The 25,935-nt window shown below is 33.5% G+C and overlaps 1 protein-coding gene across 1 annotated transcript; it reads right to left on the bottom strand.

The window, feature by feature from the left end:
• Positions 1–1,443: 1,443 nt before the first annotated feature.
• On the bottom strand, positions 1,444–25,166 carry LOC126770180 (peroxisomal acyl-coenzyme A oxidase 3-like). The gene is made up of 13 exons (XM_050489419.1): positions 24,988–25,166; positions 24,731–24,863; positions 22,415–22,576; positions 21,162–21,320; positions 16,836–16,983; positions 10,948–11,122; positions 7,827–7,969; positions 7,390–7,523; positions 6,306–6,428; positions 5,814–5,933; positions 5,353–5,587; positions 4,670–5,109; positions 1,444–4,299 (listed from the first exon to the last, which is right to left on the bottom strand). The coding sequence occupies exons 2-13, from the start codon at positions 24,857–24,859 to the stop codon at positions 4,204–4,206; spliced, it is 2,064 nt and encodes a 687-aa protein (XP_050345376.1). The 5' UTR covers positions 24,860–24,863; positions 24,988–25,166; the 3' UTR covers positions 1,444–4,203.
• Between the last annotated feature and the right edge of the window lie 769 nt (positions 25,167–25,935).

The following is a 25,935-nucleotide window of genomic DNA, read 5'->3' as shown; positions in this document are numbered from 1 at the left end:
AGAATAAGAGATTGCTTTAGCAATAAGACCGTCTTGTGTACCATCTACAGTGTGTTAAGTGCGATTTTTTTTACTTATTCGATAGAGTTGACGTTAACTGCGATTTAGAGATGAACAGCTCCATCTAGTGACAATAATCAGAATTCCATACGTAGTACCTAGCGATTAAGTAAGTTGCAGCGTGTGTTGGATCTGATACCGGATTGGATAGACAAGTGGAGGATGGCTGTCAACGTTGGTAAGACGGCCGCTCTGCTTGTCGGTGCTGACAAGCCGATGCGTCGGCTCACCTTCCGAGGCCAGGACGTGGAGTGGCAGACCTCAGTCTGCTACTTGGGGTGTCACTTGGACCGCAGGCTGCGCATGATACCCACCGTTAACAAGGTGGTGAGTCATGCCGCGGCTGCCCGGTGTAAGTTGTACACCCTCTTCACTTCGCGGCTTCCTATGAAGACCAGACTGAGGGTCTACGGTGCCTACGTCCGCTCGCGCCTGACGAATGCGGCCCCCGCCTGGTACGCACTCTGCTCAGCGTACCAGAAGCGGAGGATTCAGATCGAACAGAACCGATGCCTGCGTATGATTGTAGGAGCTCCGAGGTACGTCAGGAATGACGTCATTCATCGAGACACCAGGACGCCCACCGTGGAGGAGTTCGTCCGCAAGCTCGCTCGCTCGCTATTCGCAAAAGCGGATAGCAGTGCGAGCGTACACCTCCACAGTATTGCACCGCTTCATGCAGACCACCTGAGGGGCATCCGTTACCTCGTGAGCTCCTACTGTCGCCAACCATCTGCGCCGATGCGGGCATCGGTGAAGAGGACGACGACGATCTGGAGACACGGTAGGACGAAAACACCCGTGAACAACATCAAACCACATAGGAAAAACAGCCACTGGGTGACAACGACCCTGGCCCTCTGGGCCAAAACATAAGGACACGACGGATGAACCGTCGGGGAGGAGCAGCCCGGGTAGGGGGGCAACCCCGAGGCCCGTACCCAGACTGGCCTAGGCCAGTCAGGAGAACCCTCATCTCTCGATTAAGTAAAAAAACTCGTACTAGGCACACTGTTTTGTTATCATTATGACGTTGGTTAATGGTGTGAGTGTAATAAAAAAAGTATCACAAAGTAATGTAAACATTGGTGATAAGTAAATAATACAAAATTATATTTAAGAAATTTATTTCAGAAGTCAATGCTTCTAGAAATCTAGAACAATAAATTAAAATCTATTAAAACAACTCATAATTAAATATTACACAGAGGAAGGCACTTTCGAGTGATTATCGCTACAAAGAATTATATAACGATATAAAATGAAAATTATAATTTTATTTTATATATTATTATACATGTATAATATATATATATATACAATTCGAATTAATAATATATTTGAAATAGATTAAATTTTAATTAATTTCTATAAGAAGGTAGTAATTATTATCTTATAATAAATTACATTCAATAAATCAACAATATATCATAACAATTAGAGGTCCGTTACCATTTTGAACTTTTAAAATTTAACACAATTAATTGAATTTCGATAAGATATTACAATTCATAAGACATTTTACAATATATTTACAACTGAACACGACAATCATTATATAATGTTAGTTCAGAAGTTAATAAATGATACACAGTGCCCATAATGCCAGCTTTTAACAAACTACAATATTTGTAAAAAAGGAATTTGAATGAATAAGTTACAATAATTAAAACTAGCACTAAACGCACTGAACCGGACCCTCTACCTAAATATTTTCTACTAAATTCTATTGTTTATATTTGGCTATTTAATATTAATAAAATTTGCAATATTTTTCTACCTATATAATCCTTATTGACAATAATAATAATAGAATAACTTGCAACCATTTAATTTAATAGAAATGGGCACAACACAGAATTCATTAATTTAAATTATTTAAAACGCACATACACATCAATTGTCTTAATGTGAGGATAGTGTGAGAAATTACACATTTATAAATATAAAATTTTATTGTTTTGTACCCTGTGTCTATGAAGTTTAATAGTACATTGCATATAATTTTATTTTCATACAATTCCTTGTGTAACTATTAAATCCATCTCACTCAACCTTTAATATTTAATCTATTAAAATATTTTAAATGCAATGCATATGGAACAAAAATACTTGATATCTGTTTGACATTCGTTTCATATTCGTTTAAATACAATATAAAATAAACAATTATAAACTATTTAGTAACTTTTATATTCTTTGAATGATTTATATTTATTAAAAAAATAAAGTAAATGTTACACTGGACAAAATGGTATCTTGTTTAGGAAGAGATATAGGAGCTAACTCTGTTGCTCTATTACAAGAAAATCTTTATTATGATATTATTTTCCTTCATCATTCAAAAGTTCTTCATAACCAAAAGACTATCAGTTAAGATCCACACATTACTAGGATGCAATATTGGTCTATATTAGTGCTGAATTCTCGTTTAAAAATGTATATATTTAATACATACATTGAAAAAACTAAGATTTAACAATATTGTCTCTGCTTAAATTTTTTTTTTTGACAAATCTTGTCTATGACTTTTTTATATTCTTTTACTATGTTGTTTGTACATGAGGATCTAAATATTGAAAGTTGTAGAAATAGTATAGAAAATCTAGCAAGTCCTACCACAGCCTTACAATACTAAAAATATAGATTAAAAATAGAATAAGAGATAATATTCTTATTAATTAATATTTTAACACAAAAAAAAAAAACATTTCAATGCTAGTAAATTAAACTGTTCATGATCTCTGATACATTTAAACAGCATAAGTTAAAACTTAAAACTCTAAAACGGTAACATTCGAATATTTATAATGGATATAATACAACCTATAATAATAATATCCTGGGACATTTTCACACACGGCCATCTGATCCCAAATTAAGCTTGTACAAAGCTTGTGCTATGGAAACCAGACAACTGATATACTACATATACTACTTTTCTTTTTCTAAATACATACTTATATAGATAATTACACCCAGACTCAGGACAAACAGACATGTTCATGCACACAAATGTCTGTCCTGGGTGGGAATCGAACCCACAACCTTCGACGTGAAAGGCAAGTATTTAACAACCACGCCAACCGGCTTGTCAAATCAAACCTATTAGTCGATATTCGATTTAGGACTTAACGATTCATAAATGACATCACACAATGACAGCTCATGATCCTCTATCACACATTAAAATGATTCCTATGCTGTGACATCACAAACGTTTTCAATATTGACAAGTATCGCTCAATATGAGAAAAGACTATGAATTTATATTTAATTTCCAATATTTGGCAAATTTACTGCATTTGATTTTAAATTTAAAGTCATAGCTTACAATCATCTTATCACACGTACACATTTGGCGGAAAACTATTCCACTTTAATGTGTGATGTAATTTATAGGTGATCCCGTATAGTATTTGCCATAATTATATTATTAATAGAAAATCTCAATTTTAAGTAAATAATATACCTTTCATGTATTCATAAATTTTCATATGGTATTCCTTTTATAGTTGCGCTACAACTTATATATTAAATGGCAACGTTAAATATAGTAATGGCTGTATACATTGATTTCATTGTCATGTTTAATTTTGACATTAAAGAACACATTTCTTACACACTATCAACGGTTTTTGGTAGGGTTAAACCAGTAAACTTACGACATAAAAATAATCACCGCGGGCTTCATGACACGTAAAACACGCGTTGATAACTTACATGATACAAAATTTATTATCATTTTTCAACTTATGCCTTTAATAAAATATAACATAACAAAAACAATCCAACGCTATTTTTAAACTTTGTTTATGGAATATTAAATAGAAATAAGACTAACACATTAGTTAAATTTCTACATGATATGTTATTAAAATGTGTTTAAAAGTATGTTTCAAGTACTACGGCACAACATATTTAAGTGAAAGATTCTCATTGTTTAAAAAAAGTCATACAAAAAATACTTTAAGATAAAAATAATCTAATATAAAAAATAACATACCTTCGGTAAAGTATTAATATGGTATAAAAATAAATCAAATTAATTTTTGTATTTAGTGATTAAGATGTAGGGGAAAATTGTTTTTATTCTCTATACAATAATGTTTTTTTTATCCAAATCTATGTTTTGGATATATCTTACAGTTTAGAGGAAGGTACGACGTCTCGCCACCACGGCGTTCGCTCGAAAACGCCGGGCTGACTGAAGAATGCTTTCTGGAGATTCTGGTATAACTGAAATAATATTAACAAATATTGGTACACTATATTGCAAATGGAAAAGAATATTGGCTATTTCATAAGATCATAGACTAGCAAACATTTGGACGAATGTTGGCGCGAATTTTTCCACACTGCAAATATTCCTAAATTTTAGTAATATGTATATTCTGTATATGATTAAATGAATCTAAATCCAGAGCGATTGAGCTCGAACAAGAATCACTGAATTTTCAATTGCCTAGTTTGTTTATAACCCGCAGTGGAGCAGCGAGTTCATTTATGACTACTAATACTATTTATGACAAATAATATGTATATTAAAAATTATATATCAAGGTATGTATAAATGAATATAATTAAAAATGACACGAATAAAGCTAACCTTTCCATCACTTTTTCCCAAAACGGAGTTCAGAACGAAGTCCGTCGGCGCAAGCGCATCCACTACACTAACGACATCTCCTTTCACTTCCGAACAAAGTTCCAACACAGCATCTCTGATCAATCGCGCCATTTCCTCTCCCGTTGAGTATCCCCCCTGGTACAATTCCACCAAGTTATCGTCGAGGCACCACAGACCATATAGGCAGAACAGTTTCATCAAAACCGGCTGTAGCTCTTTCTCCTTCTCCTCTATGGCTTCCAAGGAGAATATAAGAGAGAGATACTCCGCGTAGACCTTGGTGAGATTTTTCCACCTGTACACTTGGCAGTTGTTCCTCGCCTGGACTTTAGTGAGCCCTTTGGCGAGTTCCGCCTCATTTCTCTCGTGAGTGTACTTCAGTAACCAGCATAGAAGCCACTTGTACGTTGAGATTATAACTGTGGACAAACGGAACATCATGGTGATATATAATACTAATCATCTTTTTTAATAAAAAATTTGGTGATGTTTTTAAGGATAATTTTAAGCCATATATTTTAGTGAGTTATTATATTTAGAAGTATTTTATTATTTTTTATCTATAATAGCTATGAAGAAGGAGGAAAGAATCATACGATACGATGCGAGAAAGAGTTGGCACTAGAGGAAGAGCGAAAGAATGCAAAGATATTGCATCTCACACTGAGGGTTCTTGAGGTCGGCGGTGGTGGAGGCGCGGAAGGCGGCGCGGCTGGTGGCGGGCAGCGCGCGCAGGAAGGCCACGGAGCGCAGCGGGGAGTCCACGTCGCGCCCCGCGCGCGCCGCCTCGTACTGGCGGAGCAGCCAGTTGCCGGCCTGCTGCGACAGCACGTTGTTGTCGCCCTCGTACGTCACCGTCGGCTCGTGGTTGCTGCGGATGTCGCCCAGGTTGGAGCACTGGAAGCACGCCCGATACGGGTTAGGGAGAGCTGACATTCGAGTGATTTGCAACACTTCCTGTCGTGAAATTGCTTACACAAAATCATCATTATATAGTATGATTGAACTGCATTTTAAGCATATTTCACATTATGTAACTAAGATATTTAAATAAGATATGTTTCATCTTTCTACAAGATATTTGAAACTTCGTTTAGCGGCAATAGCCCAGTCCGGAGCGCACCTTGAGATAGCCGTGCCCGCCGCAGGCCTCCCGTGCCTGCTGCGCGGCTCGCAGGGCGCCCCACGTCAGCAGCGGCTTGCTGCTCGACACCATGGCGTGGATCTCCGACACCGCCTCGCTCTGCACACAAAAAATATTATATTAAATCATATAAACACTGACTAAATCACAAATAGAACTAACTTGGTAGAATAAAATCATCTAAAAATAAATTATACCTTAGCCCAGCAGTGTGATAAAGATTGTGATTTTATTTTTCATTGAGGTTACTTTTTCGAATATTTTTATATTCAGTTATAAGCTTATTTATTATTAGTTACCTTCCGAATGTGAGGTTTTATTTACCCCACGACCTTTTCATGACGATCGCTTGACTAGTTAATACGTGAAAGTGCAACAAACAAACAAGTAAACAAACTCACTTGCGCAATTATTAATAACATTTATTTACTAACTAGGATAATGGATTCTTCATTCAAATATCAAACTCACCAAATTATCCACTCTGTGTCCGGCGTTTGATTTCTCCACCATGTTCAGGTATATATATGTAAATTTACCGATATACAGCCGGTAGATAACCGCCGCAGCAACGTAACCGAATAGACGCCATTGCTGTAACAATATCGAAACCGTGAATTCATCGTTAAATTGTATTACAATGAATTATAATTATAACGTCGAAATGTGTTCATTAAAATGTCTTGTTAAAAACTAAAATATTCAAAGTATTGAAAATTAAAGGGATAAATCAACCATTTGTTAAAAACATAACATTCCAAACACTGGTATATTTTTCTATAATCAATCTATAATGTGATTTTGAAAAGATTTGTACTCGATTCATAATTATGGATAAGCTTAACAAAATACCCTTAGTGGGCGCTTATGACATAGATACATTAAGATGGAATGGCTTTACTGTACTCGGATCAAATATCTATCCTTAAACACAATGTTAGTACAGAGTAATTTTATTTTATTGGGATCTCCAACAAGGAAAACACATGAGAAGCTTTAAAATAATATGCGAGTTATAAATCTATGTGCTGTCCAGTTGCAGGAAACCACAGCATCCATCACATACAACTTAGTAACAGCTAATATAAATAGTAAAATTAAAATTAAGAATTTAACAAATTTAAAGTGATACGACAAAGAACTAAAACAAAAAACAGAACTTATGTTAAATGACTTGTTTGATTAATCAATTGTTCCGGAAAAATAAAGGCTTGTAGATAATTACCAACCACATGATAGGAGAAGTGTTTAATAGACAATTTTGACATTGGATTGACGTGAAACCTATTCAAGGTCAATTTTGAATAATGTATGGTGTGGTACTCATTACGAATTCGTGAAAAAATGGAATTTTTAATGTCAGTGATGTTATCGGAATTTAGGAAAATGAATTAAAGTCGATATATGTAGTTGAGTGAAATATGTAAATGTAATGTTTGTCTATTTTTACTCCTTCTTTGAATACATTATAATATGATTATTATTTATCAAGTTGTGTGTGTGGTTCTGTGTCATGGATGCAGTGACGTCCGTGTGTGTGCGCCACAGTACTCACGTGCAGCGGGTACTCGATGAGCGGCGTCTCGCGGTCGCGCTCGCCGAACTGCGTGCGCGTGGCGGCGTACCGCACCGCGATGCTCACGGCGCTCGCCAGCGAGTGGCAGCTCTCCTGCATTATGCCGATACGACCTACGCACGTGCAGGATGAAGATTATCTTACTTACTTTTAATTAAAAAATAATAATGATTTATATAAGTATATAAGATACGGGTTTCGGCACTACTTCCCACTAATTTTGTCAGCAAAAATAAGAAAAAAAAATAACTTAATTTTTTTTTATAAATTTACAATTTAACATAATTTAACATACGTTTAAAACTTTGTCGGTCAAAAATCCTAACGAAAATAAAATACTATTGCGTATTAGTTCAGTGTTTTTTTTTACTTTTGAGACATTTTTCGAAGAATATGAATATTCACATAAAAAATACCTGCTGATAAATTCTCCAAAGCCGCTCCGAGTATCCTTGACGGCTCCGAGAAGGAACTCTCGTAAGTGCCATCCTCGGTGACATCCGCTGTTCTGTTGAGAAGATTTTCTCGCGGTATTCTGTACTGGTTGAACATTATGAATCTGTAAAAAACATATAGAATAAAATACAAACAGACACTTTATCTTTAAGAATTCCTCATCTGAAGGTTTTGAAGGCAGTTAGCGTGTTTGTATTTATACAAAACAATTAGGTTTCACCAAATTTTTCTATGACAAATATTTGTTATAAAAAAAAAAACTAATTTAGCATATAAAAGATCAGCCTCAGGGTTTTGGCCGCCTTTGCACTTATTCTATCTATAGGCTTATTTTAGCTATAGACTTGTTCTAGATATAAAATATAAATATAATATAAGCATCCCATTTGCAGCATTTCTACTTGAATTTAGACGATTTAACATAATTTTATTCCGTTATACAGACATAATTATTTACATAAAAAAAACTTTTTTGAAGCGTTATAATTCTGATATTTCGAAGCCTGTTCGAGGAATATCATCATCACCAGCCGAAAGACGTCCACTGCTGGACAAAGGCCTCCCCCAAGGATTTGATTTTGAATTTGAATCGAGGAATATCACGAGGAAGATTATATAAACAATTATACTTTATGTAATCATGTTTATAAATGATCATATAATATCATTAATGTAATTATAATGATATATAACATACGAGACCTTTAACTCTTACTCAATTCATTATATTTAACGAATTATCATCGTCATATTTATCGGAATATCAATTACTCGATGTCCTTGAATCGTAATCAATTAATCATAGTATGAAAAAAAATGTATTGACTGTAATATTAAAATGCCTATTTAAAAAAAAATACAGTACAGTAACAGCCTGTTAATGTCCCACTGCTGGGCTAAGGCCTCCTCTCCCTTTTGAGGAGAAGGTTTGGAGCTTATTCCACCACGCTGCTCCAATGCGGGTTGGTGGAGTACACATGTGGCAGAATTTCAATGAAATTAGACACATGCAGGTTTCCTCACGATGTTTTTCTTCACCGTCAAGCACGAGATGAATTATAAAAACAAATTAAGCACATGAAAATTCAGTGGTGCTTGCCCAGTTTTTAACCCACGATCGTCAGTTAAGATTCCCGCGTTCTAACCACTAGGCCATCTCGGCTTTTTTTTAATTAAAAAAATAGAAAATTATTAAAAAAAAATAGAAAACCAAATTTCTGTTTAAGCAGTTTTAAAAAAAAAACAATTAATAAACAAGTTAATCATGACTCATAATGAAATTAGGCAGTGCTCAATCGGTGGATATACTTGATATTTCATTTGTATGTCTATCTGCTATATATATTTACAAGCTTATCACTATTTTTTTCTTCAATTTTGACTGGAGTATAAGTATAATAAATGGTTTTTGGAACTAAAGTTTCGTCCGTCCGTATTTAGTCAATTTATTTTTCAGTTTAAGTTTTTGTAAATTTATTTGGCATAATTATTGTTAAAATTTAGAATTAAAATCACATACATTGAATGGTTTTTTTTTTTAATTTTTAGCTAAAAACTTAAACTTCGAATTGTAAAAGATATTCTTAAATGGGGGTCAAGGACACAAGTCATATCGTCTTTGTTCGCTATCACGACAAAATCGATTCTGATTCATAACATTTTTGAGATTGTGACAACCCATTAGCGATAAGATAAAGCTAAACTGCGTTGTATACCTCGCTATGTGTGATATCATATATAGATATGTTTTACACATTTGGAGTTAACTGAAAATGTAATGCCGTTGGTCAAGTTGATAGCTTGGAAAAATTCCAAGGCCGTCGGTTAAAATCCCAGGGGAACAGCTAACGTTTTTGGATTAACAAATTCTCATTAGCAGCTCCAGAGTTAGGTGTTTGCCAGCGTTCTGTTCTTACTAGTCATTAGTCTTAGTCATCATTAGAGTGAATGATGATTACGACCTTGGTGATCGATAAACAGTATAACGACAAAACGGACGTTTTTTTTATTGAAACACATTTCTTATTTACAACAATGTAATCTTGGACAATCACTATCAGAATTCTGTTATAATAAAAATAATGACAGAAACGTGACTAAGGAAATTTAATTCTTTGGTGATAATATGGATTATAAATAAGCAACAGTCTTACGACGGATTAACTTTTATAGTAACATTAATCGTTAGTTAAGACGATCAGAAGTCCTTCCTATACAATAACTTGATTCAGAACGAAATACGTACTTAGAACAACGATCATAATAAACGTTAAAATAGCCCAATAACATGAATACAATACGTATTATTTTCTTCTAAGCGAATATATTTGGGTGTCAAAAGCGTCTTTATAACATAAAACAAAACAATAATATCCTGGAACATTATTCACACACGGCCATATGATGCAAAACTAAGCAGAGCTTTTACTATGGAAACCAGACAACTGATGTACTACATATTCTATTTCTCTTCTGTAAATACATACTTTATATAAGTACACCCAGACTCAGGACAAACAGACACGTTCATGCACACAAATGTCTGTTCTGGGAGGGAATCGAACTCACAACCTTCGGCGTGAAAGGCAATTATCTACCAACCACGCCAACCGGCGCGTCAATAGACGAGACAATACATAAAAATACAATCCGTCATTATTAAAGTAAAGAGTCACTAAAAAGTTTTTTAAGGCTCTTTAAGAATAAACTATTGAAACGGAAACTAAAACTGTCTTGGTAGATTTATAAAGTTACGATTAAAAGATAGAAAAAAATTATATTTTGTCTATTGATATCATATTGATATATAATTTTTATTTGACTAGAGGCACATTTATCGATTCTGGCAAAAGCTTATCTTTTATCTATATTAATAATAAAATGCGAAAATAGCTCTGTCTGTCTGTCAGACATTTGGTATGAAGCAAGCTTGAACCCCAAGTTTTTTATATGGCAAAGGATGCTTTTTTACCTGATGTCTCTCCCCATCTCTCTAACACACGAGCAAAAATTAGTAGCAAATCATACCAAACCTATGTTCATGATCTAAATTGAAATGACATAATCTATTGAAATCCTCACCCGTTATCAATGCCGTTGACACCAATCTTCTCTCCCATATCCCCAACGGTGAGACCGGGATACGGTTCCAAGGTGTCCGGGTTTCGGATAGGCACCACGAACCCGTGGAGGCCGTGGTTGGTGCCGTCTGGTGTGATCAACTGCGCGAACAGCAGAGTATGGGTACATGTTCTACCTGAAAATAATATCAGAAAAATTGGTATCAGGAAAGGTATCTTGGGATAATAAAAGTAACTAAAAGAGGAACTAACGAAAGAAGCATTTTTTTTTAAATTGAAGAAGTTCCTGAGATTGCTAACTCTTCAACTTTATAATATCAGTACATGGTACATCAGAAATTACGAGTACTGCTAGCCGTAAGAACCAACTACGACAATATGCTCAAGAGTTCTAAATAAAAACTACTTCTCGTATTCGTCCTTGCACAGCAGTAAGGAAATTACGAGCCGTTACTTTACTGTAATTTGTTCACTGAGAAAAACTAATAGGGCAATCAAGTACCGCACATCATTAGCCAACATAAGGCGAGTGCACAATGCAAAAAAAATATTTCACTGTTTCTTGTGCGGTGCGGATGCGTCGTCGTCAAGCTCTTTATATATTTTCTAAGCATTTGATTTTAAGTTCATCTAGCTAACTCATTCTCTGTATTTTATTTAATATTAAAATTTATTAAAATAATTATTATTTCATACATATGTATATGATTAACAAATGTCAAATATTTCAAGGTTCAATTAAAAATAAAATATCTACCCATATTTTATGTGCAGTAGTCGAGATGGCCCTGTGGTAAGAACGCGTGAATCTTAACCGATGATCGTGGGTTTAAACCCGGGCAAGCACCACTGAATTTTCATGTGCTTAATTTGTGACTTTTTATTATAATTCATCTCGTGCTTTACGGTGAAGGAAAACATCATGAGAAAACCTGCATGTGTCTAATTTCACCGAAATTCTGCCACATGTGTATTCCACCAACCCGCATTGGAGCAGCGTGGTGGAATAAGCTCCAAACCTTCTTCTCAAAAAGGGAGAGGTGGCCTTACCCCAGCAGTGGGACATTCTCAGGCTGTTACTAAAATAAAAATTATGTGTAGTCTAGGGTATATTTATATTCTAACAATTTTAGTAATTAGGTATAAAAAAGCGTAGATTCTAGTCAGTAATACATACATTTTTATAAAATGGTCACGCTCACTAACCGACCACGGTCACTCACGGGCATTTTATTGTCTTTCATTTAGTTTTCATCCGTGAAACCAATTACGTCGTTACGTCTGTATGTAATTTAACATACATTTATATATACACACACATACATACACGGCTCCTACACTTCAATAAATCTATAATCATTTCCCAGACAGCTTTAACGGTCTAACCGTAAACAAATAAAAAAAATGAATGTTCAAACTACTAGAGAACGACTGTGACATCAACGATTATTCTAAAATCAAATTTCAAGTATATAGCCTAACATTTTGACATAATTTACTAACATTTTATTGTAATTTTATCAAACTAATTTATATATATTTATGTGCATTAACGAAACATTCAATCACTTTTTTTTTTCTTTTTTTTAATTACTTTGTAATGTTACCATGTTTAATGCAAATAAATAAATGTGTGACAACACAGGACGATTTGGGTGCTTACAATATTAGGTCCAGGAAGTGCAAAGACAATAGTCAGGTGGAAACGAAATGAATATTAGTGGTTTATCGTCAGGTTACTTATCTTTCCTACGATATCGCATTAGCAATGTAATGTATGTCTAATCTAATGTCCTTTATACAAAGTATTATGACAATACTTTGTGTATATGAAATACAAATAATCGTATCTAATTTGTAACGCGCGATTTTTTGATTCTTGAAGATTATATCTATAAATTGTCCGTTTATATAATTGTCCGTCTGTTGAAAATCTTTATTTAAAATACAGGTGGGGATTCGATATGGCTTTCATCATTATTTAGATAAGTTAATTTATATTTAATTTGATAATTTCCGCCAGACCGATTTCGGCCACGGCGGCCAATCTCATGAGAGATTAGCCAACTACGCAGGAGATATTATAGTGCACAAGTGTGTGCGCAAACACAGGTGCACTCTCTATTCCTTAACTCTCATAATCCGATGGGACGACAATCCGACACGACCGGAAAGAGTTCAGGCGCAGGACCAACGGCTTTACGTGCTTTCCGAGGCACGGGAGGCTATGTACACACTTCCAATTTCCAGACTCTGGGCTGCTAGTTTAGTAAACTATAAGGAATTGTAATGCCACGCCACATGCAGAGCCAATCTAAGCCAAGCCAAAGCCATGCCACGACAGTTAATGCCAAGCCCGAATGTTACCATCAGTGACGACATATCCAACTGTTAAGTGGGCAGAATTAAATACTCGATCGGCTAATTTCGGATCGCAAGTCTATACAAGAATGTTGCCCATGGCCACCCGAATTTCAGACGAGAGGGTGTCGTCCATAGAAACAAAATAACAGAAGTGAATTGGAAAAAGAGATTAATATAAAATAATATATTAGTTTATTCATATATTTTTATCGCCTCCCGTTCCAATACGGTTCAATACAAAAAAAAAGTACAAAAAAAAATTTACTACTGAATTGTAATCTTAGGAAGTAAAGTCCGCAACGGCGTATATCTTTCGTCAGAAATAACTTAGAATAAACCTTTTAAGGTTTAATAAAATTCGGACAAAATATACGTTAAATTAGTTAAATTTATGTCTCGTCTTAAAAGATAAAATAACATTGAAGCGTTTTTCTTGAATCAAACAATTTTAATCAATTCGGAACAGTTTCGATTTGAGAAATATTACGTAATATTTGAATAATCAATAAAAAAGATAAATCGCAGTACGGACGGATAAATCACTTAGCTCGATACAAATTTATTCTTGTAATGTTACGATGTGATGTATTTTTTTCCAGTGCGAAATCGAAAGTTATTTAAATACATAAACAAAATCGTAAGCTACAAAAAGTCTGTATTTAGTGTCGGTTAGTACGTGAAACTGAATATAAAAAACGGCGACCTTAACCGTGATACCGATCGAGATGACGTGATGCGACCACAAATTTACAATTTCATAACACGTTATATCTCATGAAACGATAACAGACAACCGTTATGTTTAGCGTATTCCATTTTTAAAATTAAATATTATAATAGAAATATTATTGCTTTAGTTATTTCATTGATTTCTGACTAATATTATTAATGCGAAGGTCAGTTTGTTACGATATAACGCCTTAACTACAAAACCGATTATCGTGAATTTGCATACGCGAAGTCGAGGTACAGAAAAGGACATGGGCTACCTAACAATGATATTTTTTTTAGAATTTTTAACACATTAGTAATAATGTATTTGAGCGGTTTGGGTTTTAAATTAATAAATATTCGACCCAGTCCGGGATTTAAACTCGAGACCTCGGTTTCTGCAGCTTTATAAGTTAGCCACTTAACCAGTTAACTTTTTTTTTTAATAATTATTATTAGCAATATCTTTTTTTATGTAATCACTCAATATTCTTATTTAGCCGACGGATTAAGCGTAAAGCTTGTTTGGACGACAATTATAGCCCAAGGGTCAGGATGGCGATTTTTGCATCGCTAAGCGGCTCGTACACCATTGGGCTATTGACGCCTTAAAACGCATTATTAGATGCATTATTTAGATAATACTATTTACTGTGTTTGTGAATATAACACCTAGCACGGTGTACATCGCAATATTTCTATTGTGAATTGTCGAAACGAAATTAAAAGTCGAACATTAAAAAAACGGTTATTAAGGTTAAGGCTTTATGAAATTCATGGTTACGATCAAAATTATCTATTATTCTCCGCTTGACCTAAAACTGTACAACAACAAGTTGACCTTGAACTATGACAAATGTAGTTCAGAATGTAGTACTTGGTATAAAATTAATTGATTTTTTTTAATCCGAAGCAAATAAATGCACCTAATCATACTTATATATAGTAACAGCCTGTGAATGTCCCACTGCTGGGCTAAAGCCTCCTCTCCTTTTTTGAAGAGAAGGTTTGGAGCTTATTCCACCACGCTACTCCAATGCGAGTTGGCGGAATACACATGTGGCAGAATTTCAGTGAAATTTGACACATGCAGGTTTTCTTACGATGTTTTCCTTCACCGTCAAGCACGAGATGAATTATAAGCACAAAGTAAGCACATGAAAATTCAGTGGTGCTTGCCCGGGTTTGAACCTACGATCATCGGTTTCATCGGTAGATTCACGCGTTCTAACCACTGGGCCATCTCGGCTCTTATACTTAATAATTTAATTGTATTTATATATATACTGTGATGTATGTACATCACAATATTGAAGCGGCTAGAACAGGCAAATCATAACCGTAGATTGCGGGTTCTAAAACCACACCACTCAAATCAAATGAAAATCCTTTATTCAACATAGAAGCATTACACTTACATATTGATTGTTAAATTAGAAACTATCACCGGTTCGGAAAAGACATAATCTGACCTGCGAAGAACCAGCGAAAGAAACTCAACGGGTTTTTTTCTCATATTTAGTTTACAAATTTTCAGTATAAATAATTGCCCCAAGACGATCGTATCATTCCCAAGGTGTGCTATCATCCATAAACTCACAAATTGTATAACATTTTGCACAGAAGCGTTCCTTTATATATTTATTTATCATCCTGACTTATCATGTGCTTAATTTGTAATACATATCGGGCCGGTTGGCGTGGTTGGTAGATACTTGCCTTTCACCCCGAAGGTTGTGGATTCGATTCCCACCCAGGACAGACATTGTGTGCATGAACATGTCTGTTTGTCCTGAGTCTGGGTGTAATTATCTATATAAGTATGTATTTACAAAAGAATACGTAGTATATCAGTTATTTGGTTTCCATAGTACAAACTCTGTTTAGTGTTTAAGGGTTTTGTTGTAGTCTAAGGGCGTTTGGTGACCACTTACCATCAGGTGGCCCATATGCTCGTCCACCTTCCTATTCTATAAAAAAAAAAGTTTGGGCTCAGATGGCCGTGTGTGAATAATGTCCCAGGATAAGATTATTATTATTATTATATCGTGCTCAGCGTTGAAGGAGAACATCGTAAGGTAGCCTGAATGCGTCGGATAAATTCTGCGAGTAAGGACATAATTGTCCAACAGCGAATTACTTCAAATTTTTTCTTTACTATTCATTATTATATATACATCATATAATCTCATTCTTACTAACTTTAAAAAAATAATGTATCTTAGTTTTTATCGTATATGTTACTAAACTAATCATTGCCGCCGTAATTACACGTGCAATTATGTGCAGTTGCAGCTATGCTTTATCACGGTACAAAAGATGCAGGCCCCGAGTTAGGCAAAAATTCAGACGATGTAAAATAAAAAAAATGGTCTAGGTAATACGAGTTAGTAACTCTCTATTACCTACGGACGGGGAACGTTAAAAAGCGTAATGGCAATACCGAAGCCGTATTACTTAAAAAAATTAAATTCGTTTACGATAAGACCCAAAAACTATGTTATATATGTATTTCGTATGATTTCTCGTAACTTGTAACTTGTTTGATTATGAAACAAGTAAGACACACATTAAAATCGATCCAGTATTCAAGAATTTTTATCAGAGCTGTACAAATACAGCAGTCACATTATTAATATATACATATTTAAAGACCAAGGCACAAGGCCACAAGGTAGTTTGGCCACAAGTTTTTGGTAAATTAAAATACATAACTAAAAATAAACGAAAACTTTTCCCTCATCTGTTACTTTGCCTCATTCAAAATGTACAAATAAATAAATAAAAAAAATTAAAATTCACACATAGTTTTACCTAGATTACCAACCCAGCATTTAGCCGCCTCGAAGTCTGGCGTGTGCACGACGAACTCCTTGCGGGCGGGGTCGTACGTGGCGGTTGTGCGCATGAGTCGCGCGTCCGAACCGTGCGCGATCTCCGTTAGCGCGAAACTTGCTAATATCTGTGGAGGTCAGAATTATCTAATGACTCAATTCTTTGATTCGTCATAGACAACCTTTGTATTACCGGAAGCCGGTAGGAAGTTCAGAACGATAATAAATACATAGATGTAAATAATACTTATTTATAAAATCGGTTCAGCTGATTTTCTTGTCAATTACTTTCAATTTCGATAATTTATCTCCGATATTTATATTTTACCAATCAAGTGATAATTTTATAATAATTTAATTGTTAATGTGTTTTCTATTTGTTATAAATATTTTTAAAATTATTATTTTTTGTTAACTCGAAATGTTGATATATTTTGCAACACCTATAATTTAGGAGACACTTGATTTTATAACGTCATGTTTAAAGACTCAACCTTTTGCTTTATCCCGAAAACTTTTTTTTTTTTGCTCACTTCAAGCTGTTCTTTGGACTGCTGACTGCTGTGTACTCTCCAAAACAATTTTATTGCAGTATCGACGGGATTTGTTTACAGTTTACATAAATATCTTCCGTGTTTCCTATTTTAGATATTGGTTAAGGATTTCTTGTTATTAGTGGTCAGGTCTGCAGACCGTGTGCCCAGAAACAATGCCCGATTTTTAAAGCGCTGACAATCGTAACCTTTGATAGATCAGGATTTTAAACTAATTTTATTGGAAACTGAAATATTATAGACACATACCACATTCAGCAAAGTAAACAGATTTTAGTTTCATATTCCACGTTTTATTACGTGTTTAAAATACAAAAGCAATGTAATAAAAAATAAAATAAAAATTCTTTACAATTTCAATTGAAGGAGTTTATAAGTAAAATAATACAGCAGTTCATACATGATACATCAATAAAATGGTATATAATTATTAACATGATGAACATTATAATGATTTTTTATAGCCGTTATGGCGATCATTTTGCGTCAAACTATTTCTGTAGATATATGTATATATGTATAAATAAAAGGATTTTCACGTAAATTCCTTTATGTATCTATGACCTTATCCAAGCTGCATTATAAAAAAATTCATTACAATTACTTTAGTGGTTTAATCATGAGGACGTAACAAACATAAAGACATAGTTACCTCATTAGTATGTTAGAAAGAGAGAGAGAGCTCTAACAGGAAGAGTGTGTGTTTTTTTTTATATTTCTGGGATGACAAATTACTACTCCACCTGATGGTAAGTGGTGGTAGAGTCCGAACGCAACGACGGTTAGTACAGTCGGGAAGAATGTTTTGCACTAGCCGCCCCCGCCTTGCCGGCCCGCAATATGCCTCTTTACGCCTCGTTTGAAGGAACCCGGGCTGTGCGGTGTCCTTATATGTATGTATTAAGCTTACTACATATATTTATACCGATTGGTATGTGATTAATTTTTAAACGGGGCCATATGAAGTCACGCTGAAAGGACTGTACCTACATATATATATATATCCCACAGCTAGTCAAGATATCTTCTTTCTTTTTCTCTATCACCCTGTGATAAGGTTTTTTTTTTACGTTATAGGTAAAAGGACGGGAAATGGGCCACCTAATGTTAAGTGCTACCACCGCCCATAGACACTGGCGATGTAAGAAATATTAACCATTCCTTACGTCGCCAACTTTGGGAAGATGTCCTTACTGATACCCCTTGTGCCTGTAGTTCCACTGGCTCACTCATCCTTCAAACCGGATCGCACCAATACTAAGTATTGTTGTTTAGCGGTAGAATATCTGAAGAGTGGGTGGTACCTACAAAGACGGGCTTGTAAAAAGTTCTACCACCAACTACATCCATCTACTATATATTCCTTCACCACCGGGAACGAGACGAATTATAATCACAAATTAATAAAATAAAGCACCACTGACGTTTTTATTTTTTGTCTGTAACGAACTATCCTTGATAAATGATTACTACACTGAGTCCCCTCGTCTTAGTACCCATATCCTAACCAGGGTTCACAACCTAAGGCCAGGCAGGCCAGGCAGTTATCGTACCAGGGCCCGTAAAATTATCGTAATTATTTTGTAATTGTAGTTAAAATCAGCAGTAAACTAAAAAAAAAACAATAACTCAAAAATACGCAATATATACGCCAAATATAATCAAATTCAAAGAGATAATAACTGCCAACCCTCAACATCAAACCAAGATCGGTGATTGACAGACCTACTGTCTGTCTGTCAACCAATAAAAGAATATGAGCAGCTGCAATGACAGTAAAAACAATTGTTATTGATTACTGTAATTATGAAATTTTGCATCATAATGGAAATTATCGTACGATACGAGTGTACCATCGTACATCGTATGTAGTTATGAAATTAGTAGTATAGTCTTTTACTGGTGGTAGGGCTTTGTGCAAGCTCGTCTGGGTAGGTGCCACCCACTCATCAGATATTCTACCGCAAAACAGAAGTACTTGATATTGTTGTGTTCCAGTGTGCTCACTCACCCTTCAAACAGTTACAGGCACAAGGGACATAAAATCTTAGTTCCCAAGTTTGGTGGTGCATTGGCTATGTTAGCGATGGTTGACATTTTTTACAATACCAATGTCTAAAGGCGTTGGTGACCACTTACCATCAAGTGGCCCGTCCGCCTTCATATTCTATAAAAAAAAAATTATCGTATGGTTGTAAACCCTGATCCTAACTAACATTATAAATGCGATGTTCATTTATTTGTTACGCTTTAACATTTTAATTACTAAACCGATCATGATGAGATTTTAAATACCCGTTGTCACGGGCACAGAATACTCTGTGCCCGTGACAACGGGTAAATCTAACACTTTACCCTCATCCGCACACGCGGTTGAAGCCGCATTCGGAAACAAATTACACCATGAATATATAACTAATTACGTATGTTATTTTCCTGCATACAAATAAATCTTATTTGTAACTACATCAACATCCCTGAGGATAATTGCGGTTTTCCCTACGAGACTGTAACTTGGAAACTTAAAAACAAATTTCCCTAAAACATAATTATGTTTTTATTTCAATGGCGTAATTATAATAAATATAAGTCACGTCTTTTCCTTCGATTATATACCTCTATATATATTATTATTAAAGTAATTATATATTAAAATTAATGTTAGTTTTTGTTCGTATTCTATGAGTATTTCCTGGTGGTAGCCCTTAGTAAAAGCCCGTCTGGGTAGATACTACCCACTTATCAGATATTCTACCACCAAAAAATCATATTTTTAGTATTGTTTTGTACGGTTCGGTTAACTGTAGTGTACGGTTAGTTGCGTAACTTCAAGCACAAGTGACATAACATCTTAGTTCACAAGGTTCGCTTACATATTTCATAAAAGAAAATTTAATTTTTACTTTAAATGAGTTGAAATTTTGTATAGTTGTTTTGTTTTTACTATTGTATCAATGGACAATATATAGTAATATTTTAAGCACTTTTGAATCTTCTGGTGATCCAAGAGCTGGCGCTTATTTAGCCCAAAGGCTGAGTCTAGCGGTGCAGAGAGGTAATAGTGCCAGCGTCTTGGGTACAATGCCACAGGACAATCTTTTAGACGCCGGGTTTTTTCTATAAATTTGCGTATATAATGCGTATTTTGTTTTTTTTTTTTTTAATATATATATATATTATAAAAATAACTCTACATAACAAACATTTTGCAATACTACATAAAATTTAAAGCCGCCACCGGTTCGGAATATAGATTCTACCAAGAAGAATCGACAACCTGATGATGCGTGACGGATATTTGTTTACTAAAAAAAAGCGTTATCACATCGCATGCCGTTATTTAGTATGTTCATAATAAATATTATTCAAGCATAATAAAGCATAGTTGTGCTGTAGTTTGAACCCAAAAAACTCAGAAGGAAGGACAAAAGGATTCACGTCTTCACACAGCTAAAGCTATCGTCTCATTACTTAAATACTAACTGACTACTTAACGAAATATCGAAGATTTTCCAAATACATTTAAAATTTTTTTTTTGCAAATTATCTTTTTAATAATTAACTCATTTTAACTAAATTACTTATTATTGTATAAGGTTGAGTGCGTAGTTTTACTTTAAATAGATATAAACTTTACTTCAATTCATTTTATATATTATTTGTATCTATTAACATCTAAGGAAATTGTAACTAACAATTGTATGGATTTTTAAACTGAAATAAATGATTAAAATTATTAAAAAAAAAATTACCTCTCTATGTTTTATCGTGGCTTCATAAAACTTCAGGTGTCTCTCTGTCCCCAACGAAAGGAGTGCATTTGAGAACAGATATATACCGATGGCCATCTTCACAGACACGCTTGGGTTAAGCGATTGGACCGCCTCGTTTATTGTCATTATTGTCCGTGTCTAAAAAAAAATACAAAATTTAAATCAAGGAAACATGACTAACAGCCGATATGTGAACTGCAAGGCGAAAATTTTTACTCGAGATGAAACGTTCAAGTCCACATCAGGACGGATCGTTTTGCGATAGTTTGTAATAAAACAAGCTATTAATAAGCCCTGTTATTGGGGCCGTCAAAATAAAACAGCGAAACGCAGGTTCGATACCGAGTCCATCCCTCAACAAATTTAAGCGCTTTACGTTTTAATGTAAATGCTAAAAGGAATTTGTAATACTGACGCTTTTCCTGCGACTTCAATCGCATCATAATTCACAATTAATAAATACCAATTTTCATAGCTCTTTCATCAACCTCTTCACCAACCTTTCATCGCATTTATCACCACCAAATCTTTCTTAGCGCTAATCTACTGTGTAAAAGGTACCCGTTCATCCACTGGCCTGTTGCGATTCAATATAATGAGAAATAAAAAGGTTGTAAATAAAATACGAATATAATTTTATTAAATTGTAATCGGGAACAATGTTTGTCTTAAGAAAGTCATGAACCTGTATATCTAGTGTTACCGTTCGGTAACCTGGTAAGTGTTTAAAAGGAAATCGCGACCGAGAACCGAATAGAAACTTCTTACAAGAGAACTTCATGTACATCAACCTTAGTCGGTAAATAAACATTAAGACAAAAATTATCGTCACACATCTAGAAGTTTTTTAAAATCATTCTAATACGATTAATTATTTAAATTTAGTAATTTAATCGAATATTTCGAAACAAGATTGACTAAGTCATATCTATATAAATAGAATTATATTTTCAAATTGAAAATATTTCTTTCCTGTACCTATTTTATTAAAAATATAATTATACAATAAAATAAACGAAGAATTGATAATTGAAGTTACATTAAATTCACTTTAAATTAACCAGATTCAAAACCAAATATGAATATTTAAAAAACTAACTAATCCAAAATTTCATAGGATTCGATTCGTGTGTCATTCGCCATAAAAGGCATTAGCTTTTACTTTTAACACGACACCTTCATCAATTTATTTTTGGCGGGAAATTTATTTAAAAAGTAAAAATATCACATACCCGTTTACTGTAACTGGCATTGAACATTTCCTTGGGAATGAACTTGTATTCGTTTATCTTCTTTAACTGCAACTGGGTTATTCTCTTCTGTTCTTCCAGTGGAGGTGTTACCGGGGGATGGGCAAAGAGAGGATCTTTTTCCAGCGTACGCCATATTTTGTACTGTTAAAAAAAACAATAGTTTTAGTCCAGAAATAGATTTAATTTTAATTGAAATTAAATTTAAAGTAAAAAATACATTTTTAGATATTGTATTTTATTTATTGTAACAGCCTGTTAATGTCCCACTGCTGAGCTAAGGCCTCTTCTCCCTTTTGAGGAGAAGGTTTGGAGCTTATTCCACCACGCTGCTCAAATGCGGGTTGGTAGAATTCACATGTGGCAGAATTTCAATGAAATTAGACAGATGCAGGTTTCCTCACGATGTTTTCCTTCACCGTTAAGCACGAGATGAATTATAAACACAAATTAAGCACATGAAAATTCAGTGGTGCTTGCCCGGTTTGAACTCACGATCATCGGTTAAGATTCACGCGTTCTTACCACTAGGCCATCTCGGCTTTTTTAGATAGAAAATTTTAATTTTAAACAAAGTGTACAAAAAATTAATAGTAAATAATTCTAGTACAAAATTAATATATTTTATATACATATATAATAATCACATATTTAGTACAAATTAAAGGCTTGACGCAATATAATTTATATCAATAAAATTTCGCATTAATTAATTTATTAATTAAAATGGTGAATTATTTTACCACCTTACTTAAGATTCTTGAAATAAATTGGCACAACTAAGACTTTTGTCTAGTTATGAGATATTTGTGTGTTATTTTTTTTACTTTACAACAAAGACACTTATCAAAGCATTAAAATAATCAAAGTAACTTGAACAGAAACTTTACTTGGTGATAGGGCTTTGTTCAAACTCGTTTGGGTAGATACCACCCAGTCATCAGATATTCTACCTCCAAAAGGCAATGCTTAGTGTAATTGTGTGCTACTTTAAAGAGTGAGTGAGCCAGTGTAAAGGAAAAAGGGACATAATAACTTAGTTCCGGAACCCCGAGCGAAAAAAAAAAAAAAAAAAAGCGATGGTGGAGCGATGTCAGTGTTACACACACTGTTTTACATTCCAGAATTAATCGAGATATGATATTTGCAATATAAATACTGTTTTGCATTTGACATAGTAGAGTCCAGATGACTTCTTCATTGAGAATGTGCAACAGTTGACAGTTGAGTATTTATTTTGATACAAAATGTTAAAGTAACAATGTGTTTGTCGTGTCATATATTTTCATCTGAATATCAAATACACACTAATCATCTTATAAATTTTTTTTTTTTTTGGAATGTTATAAATTTTTCATATAAACATTAAATGTTACTTTTATTAACTTTACTAAATTTTATATATAATTAAATAATTTTATTAAATTTACTAATTCGTTGAAATTATTTACTTTACAAATTTTTAAAAGGTTTTTATTTTACAAAAAAAATTAAAGACTCATTTAAATAGTGTACTGTGACTGACAAATTGTTTTTATATATGATACAGGATTTTTTTTTTTAAATTTTAAGTTGATGTAAAAAAAGTTAACAATATTATGTAGATAATAAAACAGATTGGAGTTATTAGTTTTTGTTGATTTTCATACAGGATGTATGAATGCAATTGTTTATGATTATTTCATGTATATGATTGATCGAATAGAACAACTAATGAGTTTCTTGAAAATTATTCTCAGTGGAACCTTCATTTAAAACCAGTTATCTTTAAATCTAATTTATTTCGTTATGAAAATTTCTGCCTTTATAACAAGCAATCGTTTATATATCCTTTATTATAAAATAGTTTTTATTTCATGTGAAAAAGAAATGATACATAAATAAAATGTTTTATTCAGTTAGTTGATATATAACACTACAAAAATTAATACTAAAGCATTAAGCTATGTTATTATAAATCTTAATATATAGCAGGTCAAAATACATGTATGGAAAAAAATAAAATTCTATTAGCAATACTTTCAAGTCTCAATACGAATTCATAGTTTAAAAAAATAACCCTTCAAGATGATGTATACTAAATTAAAAAAATATTATAATAATTTTAACATAAATACTAATTCAAAATTTTATCTTAAATATTTTTAAATATTTCGATATAAATAATTCTTTAATATATAATGGATTACTATCAGATATTATCACATGTGTGAGATTTTATAGAATGTCATATGTATTATCAGTATTTTAAATAAATCAAAAATCCTATATGAACTTAAACAAAACAAAATTTCTTACCTTAAGTTTCAATAAATCAATGTCTCCTTCGAGGGCCAATTTAAGTCGCTTCCAGTTGAACGAAGCTCCATTCCTGTATACATCTAGGGGCCCGCTCGGGAGTTCCGGTATAAAACTTAAATCTTCCATTATTCTAAAAAAAAAAACTAAAATATATTGTGACACTACAGATTAATAACACATAGTATGCGTTTTAACACTAATTTTTTTTAAGCTATTTAAGCCATAAATTACATATGAACCATTTAAACCCTCACCTTGATATTAAATGAATGAAAAGTTTACACTGTAAAATCACAAGGGCTTCAAACTCTCCCACTGGTTAAAACAAGACTAAAGTTATGTTATGAACAGAAAGGCTTTAATAGGAGTTTATATTTCCTGTTATGTATGGTCTAAAATATACACTCCTGTAATGAAGCGCGGGCGGCGGGCGTTTATCAGTCAAAGTAACAGTCTACTGATTGTGATAACTGACATCTGTCAAACTAAATTTATCGTACTTCAACTACTAACGTCATTGTTAAAGTAAAAATTACAGGAAGGCTTACAAAAATATATTTACATATAAAATTATTCTTGTTTTATTAGCTGTAAAAGTTAATAACGTCAATTATAGAAAATTACATTAACAATATCTCTAAAGATTATTTAAATTAGAATAACAAATTAAAAAAAAACACCAGTCTGTTCCAATAATATGTATAGGTATATGTCTAAGAATATCATAGTTGGTAATTGTTATTTATTATTACGGCGTTAAAGTAAAAAAATAATAGATCTTTTTAAGGTGAATTCATGCATCAATCATCAAAGGGATTCAATTTATTGTCAAAGCTTATTTGAAGTAGGTAATCTTTGGTTTATATTAAGTAGATACAATAAGTTAAGCAAGTCATAGTGATGAGTACAAACATCAAGGTAAAATTTTACCTATATTAACGTATTACCCACAAATTGAGCCATGCCATGAGTAACTACCAGGCACGTCATAAAATATAAAAAGATCACAATATATTAATTTACCTTATACATTCAAGTGGTGTGTAATTTTCATATTCAACGACATCTTGTGAAGATTTCTGTAACTACAAGCGTAAAAAAGGACGTGATTAAATGACTAACGTAAGAAGATAGTATAACTATTTTTACAACAGATGGCAGTACTTATACTAAACAAATTAATGAATAGAGTAAAAGAGATA

The sequence above is a fragment of the Nymphalis io genome, chromosome 8 (assembly GCF_905147045.1).
Source record: "Nymphalis io chromosome 8, ilAglIoxx1.1, whole genome shotgun sequence".
Taxonomy (NCBI): Eukaryota; Metazoa; Arthropoda; class Insecta; order Lepidoptera; family Nymphalidae; genus Nymphalis; species Nymphalis io.
Note: the sequence above shows the minus strand (reverse complement) of the source record. Positions and strands in the feature narration are given on the sequence as shown.